We start from the raw sequence: 3,452 nt of genomic DNA, 5'->3' as shown, positions 1-3,452 counted from the left end.
TGAGGTCAGTGCAGCTGGACCAGGTGAGGTCAGTGCAGCTGGACCAGGGGAGGTCAGTGCAGCTGGACCAGGGGAGGTTATTATTACCTGGCGCTGTACCAGTAATGGCCCCGCAGGTGGTCTCTGCTGAGGGTCAGATGGGCCAGCTTGCTGCAGCGCTGGTAACCCTCGTACGCTGCCTGAGGAAACTCGCTCAGCTCCACCGGACGCCTCCTTCGTCGCCGTAGCGATATGTTACACAGGTCGTCCAGAGGTGTACACATCACACACCCCATCGTTGTCACACACACACACCTTCAGACTAAGAGCAAACAATGCAGGAGGACCTTAGTATATCTAAAACTGTTGAAGATCAGATCTATAATCCATGTCTGGATGCTGGGTCATAGTAGGGAAGCCCAAAGATTAAACTAAAACACTAGGGGTTAATCCGGGGGGGGGAAACAATTGAACAATTCTAGTCTACTTGTTTAGTTTCTTGTCTCGACACGCCACTTTTATCTGAACAGGTGGAAGTGTGAGAAATCTCCCTTTTCTCAGTTTTCTGGAAGGTCAGCACCAGTCCAGATCCTGGAGACACTGGTTCTGGAGTCCTAGAGAGCCCAGGCCTGTTCTGTGCCGTCTAGAACCAGAACCGTGAGCCCAGACCCTCTGCATGAGCATCACCCATCACCTGCAGGTCAGACGACAACAGAGGGACTGATGAACACAGTAGAACAGTCATGTATATTCAACTCTGAATAGTTCCTCTTCTATATTTCTATTACTTTGTTGTTCTGACAAGATAGTACAAATGTAGTCTTAATTTTAATGTGTTCAGTGGTATGGATCCTGTCTTTCTCCTTACTTAGCTACAAACTAATCTCGTAAATACATTTAATTGAATAAATAAACTTCCACTGAAAGTCATCAAGCTAAATCCAGCTAGATTAAGAGAATGACCAAACATACCATGTCTCCAGAGGTTTTTCTGCTGTGACTTTGAGACGATGCACCACAGCTTTGACCAAGACGTCTTATCGTCAAGTTGTGTCTAGTGTCTTCTGTGGGAACGCCTCAACAATACAGTTAAACTAAAAAGATAAAACCAAACATACGTCGACGTGTAATTCCACCAAGCTGTTGTGTTGTCGTGCCTGCTGTCCCCTCTACCGAAGTGCCAGCTTTGCTTCCCACAAACACAAATCCTGAACAACATCCCCACTGATTACCTCTAACTTCGTCCTCGTGATTCTCTGCTACATTCCAACTCAACTGACAAAGACACTTCAGTCTCTTCCTCACGGATGGATACAGAAACACACACACACACTCACACACATATATACATATATTCACACACGCCTGGACAAATCCACTGACTACAGGAATACCCTGACGTGGCAAAGTACTGAGGAATGTTACCCACAGTCAGATAAAGTGACACGACGACACACATTCAATGTATTTATCATTTCCATGACAACATCCATGATAACATTGTGGTACCCATCTGGATGGGCAGCAACACAGTAAACAATGATAACAGTGCTTGTTGTTTTCAGTGTTTTTGACAAGTGAAGTCACAGTGTTTTTTCATAGTCAGCGTTTAGCCCCTGATTGTCTTCAGGTCTCTGTCTGGCCAGGTGACCTCTGACCTCCACACAACAGCCAACCACACGACTTCCTGTTGCCCAGGCTGTTCCAGAACACCCCCCTCTAATCCTTCCTCCCTTCCCTGTTATTGTCTCACTAGTCCGACCTCTGACCAGGAAACAGAACTACGTTTTCTGGTTACGACACGCCAACTGGACAACAACTGGACGAGTCTACAAGGTCACTTCCCCGGGCCTGCAGTGACGGCCAGGAGGCTGCTGGTCCTCTTCATGATGTTGGGGACAAACAGAAGTCCGGAGGCCCTCTCGATGCTCTCGATGGGGACCAGGAAGCGTTCCAGCTGGACGTTCTCGTCCACGGGAACGTTGGGCATCACGTAGGGTCGGAGCTCCACCTCGCCGCGAGGCTTCTCCAGGATCAGCACCTTGAAGAAGTGGGTGGGGACGGCCACGTGGTTACGGCCAATCACCTGGTAGTGCACGTACAACTTGCCGTCCGCCTCCTGCCTTCACAAACACGCACACACACACACACACACACACGCACAAGCCACAAGCATACAAGTAAACACACAACACAAACGTGGTGCACAAATACATATACATTGAGTTTGAATTTTAAACACTGTTTATTGCAGACCTATTATTGTTGTGAGTTAGTGTCAGGTGTGTGTGGTTGTAGTCTCCTACCTGGGCAGGTAGAGGGGTCCAGTGCACACAAACACGTTGAGGTACTGCTTGGTGAGAGAGCGCGAGTACTGCTCCAGCTTGTTCCATCCTTTCTGGTTCATTTGAGGGTGCTGGCATACAACAAGCACATCGAAAAACGCTGTCATACTCATTGTACTCAAATGTATAAGATAGTCTAACAGGCAGGTAGCCATGGGAATTAAAGGAGTGACTTTGTACCATATCAAGGCAATCATGACTTTTAGTGCTTACCTGAGGCGAGACGTTGCTAAGATAGAACGTGTCATCCATTGCCTTCTGGTTCCATTTGTGGTTTCCTGCCGCGGCCAGGTGACCACGGTCAAACCCGCTGCCTTTGTAATCAGCGTTAGTTGATCGGTGGTACACATGCACCGAATCGTCCTCTTTAAAGTCGCAGAACTTCCTGTCAGAAGTTCCTGTGAGTGTCTGAGGAGTGAGGTGTTCTATTACCCAAGCAGCTGTCCGGTTCCTCGGGTCATACGACGTAACGTAAGACTCTCTTGTCTTGATGTTGGCCAGAGACGGGAACCCGTACTTCATAACCGCCGTTGAACGGTTGCCTCCCATCTGACCGCCGCCCCCTTGGTACGGTACAATGTCGGTTGCTGCGTCCACGTTCGGTATGGGAATAACGGGCACCCGACTGAGAAGCCCATGGCTCTCTCCGGTGTCTGCCGTTCTCAGAGAAGCACCGACACCAATTCCGACTGTCAAGGACATGCCGGAGACAAACCACTTGGAACAGATAAAACGATACATTCTATAAACGAGAAGTAGGCTTACTTTAATAGAATTAATGAATTATTAACTGTCACCAAAAATATGTTTACGAAACTCGTCAGTTACTTAAAGCAGGTGTCATATCCTCAAGCCGCTTCCTCGAGTAGCAGTGTGTGGCGCGTGAATGTGACGACAGCACTGTAAATTTAAAGGGGCTCTGAATGTATAGCGTTGGTCGATACACTGTAAGTATAAAACACCTCAAATCCATGCTTTAATTTCCTCAGTGTCTGTCGTAATCTCACAAATACACACGTACCGCGAAGGTATCGTTCAAGCCAAGTTGCCGGAGTTCTGGTTTGGGACTTTGTTGTCGGTTGTTAGAGAAAATGAACTGATGAACTGCCCTGTCAGACATTCTAGTCT

The 3,452-nt window shown here is 47.9% G+C and overlaps 1 protein-coding gene across 2 annotated transcripts; it reads right to left on the bottom strand.

Moving 5' to 3' along the window:
• Positions 1-1,433: 1,433 nt before the first annotated feature.
• On the bottom strand, positions 1,434-3,223 carry endog (endonuclease G). Of its 2 annotated transcripts, XM_084690265.1 has the most exons (4): positions 3,153-3,200; positions 2,538-3,041; positions 2,286-2,395; positions 1,434-2,102 (listed from the first exon to the last, which is right to left on the bottom strand). In XM_084690265.1, the coding sequence occupies exons 2-4, from the start codon at positions 3,024-3,026 to the stop codon at positions 1,817-1,819; spliced, it is 885 nt and encodes a 294-aa protein (XP_084546391.1). In that variant the 5' UTR covers positions 3,027-3,041; positions 3,153-3,200; the 3' UTR covers positions 1,434-1,816. The 2 variants fall into 2 exon arrangements, with proteins under 2 accessions (XP_084546391.1, XP_084546390.1); XM_084690264.1 differs by having other exon boundaries at positions 2,538-3,223.
• Between the last annotated feature and the right edge of the window lie 229 nt (positions 3,224-3,452).

This window comes from Hypomesus nipponensis, chromosome 24 (genome assembly GCF_054491055.1).
Source record: "Hypomesus nipponensis isolate SF chromosome 24, ASM5449105v1, whole genome shotgun sequence".
Taxonomy (NCBI): Eukaryota; Metazoa; Chordata; class Actinopteri; order Osmeriformes; family Osmeridae; genus Hypomesus; species Hypomesus nipponensis.
This window is presented reverse-complemented; position numbering and strand designations above follow the sequence as displayed.

Excerpts from the sequence above, each read along its gene's own strand:
- endog (XM_084690264.1), bottom strand. The coding sequence starts at position 3,065 with ATGTATCGTTTTATCTGTTCCAAGTGGTTTGTCTCCGGCATGTCCTTG. Across the intron at positions 2,396-2,537 it reads TTAGCAACGTCTCGCCTCAG|CACCCTCAAATGAACCAGAA; the intron begins GTAAGCACTAAA and ends GTTGTATGCCAG. Across the intron at positions 2,103-2,285 it reads GGACCCCTCTACCTGCCCAG|GCAGGAGGCGGACGGCAAGT; the intron begins GTAGGAGACTAC and ends GTGTTTGTGAAG.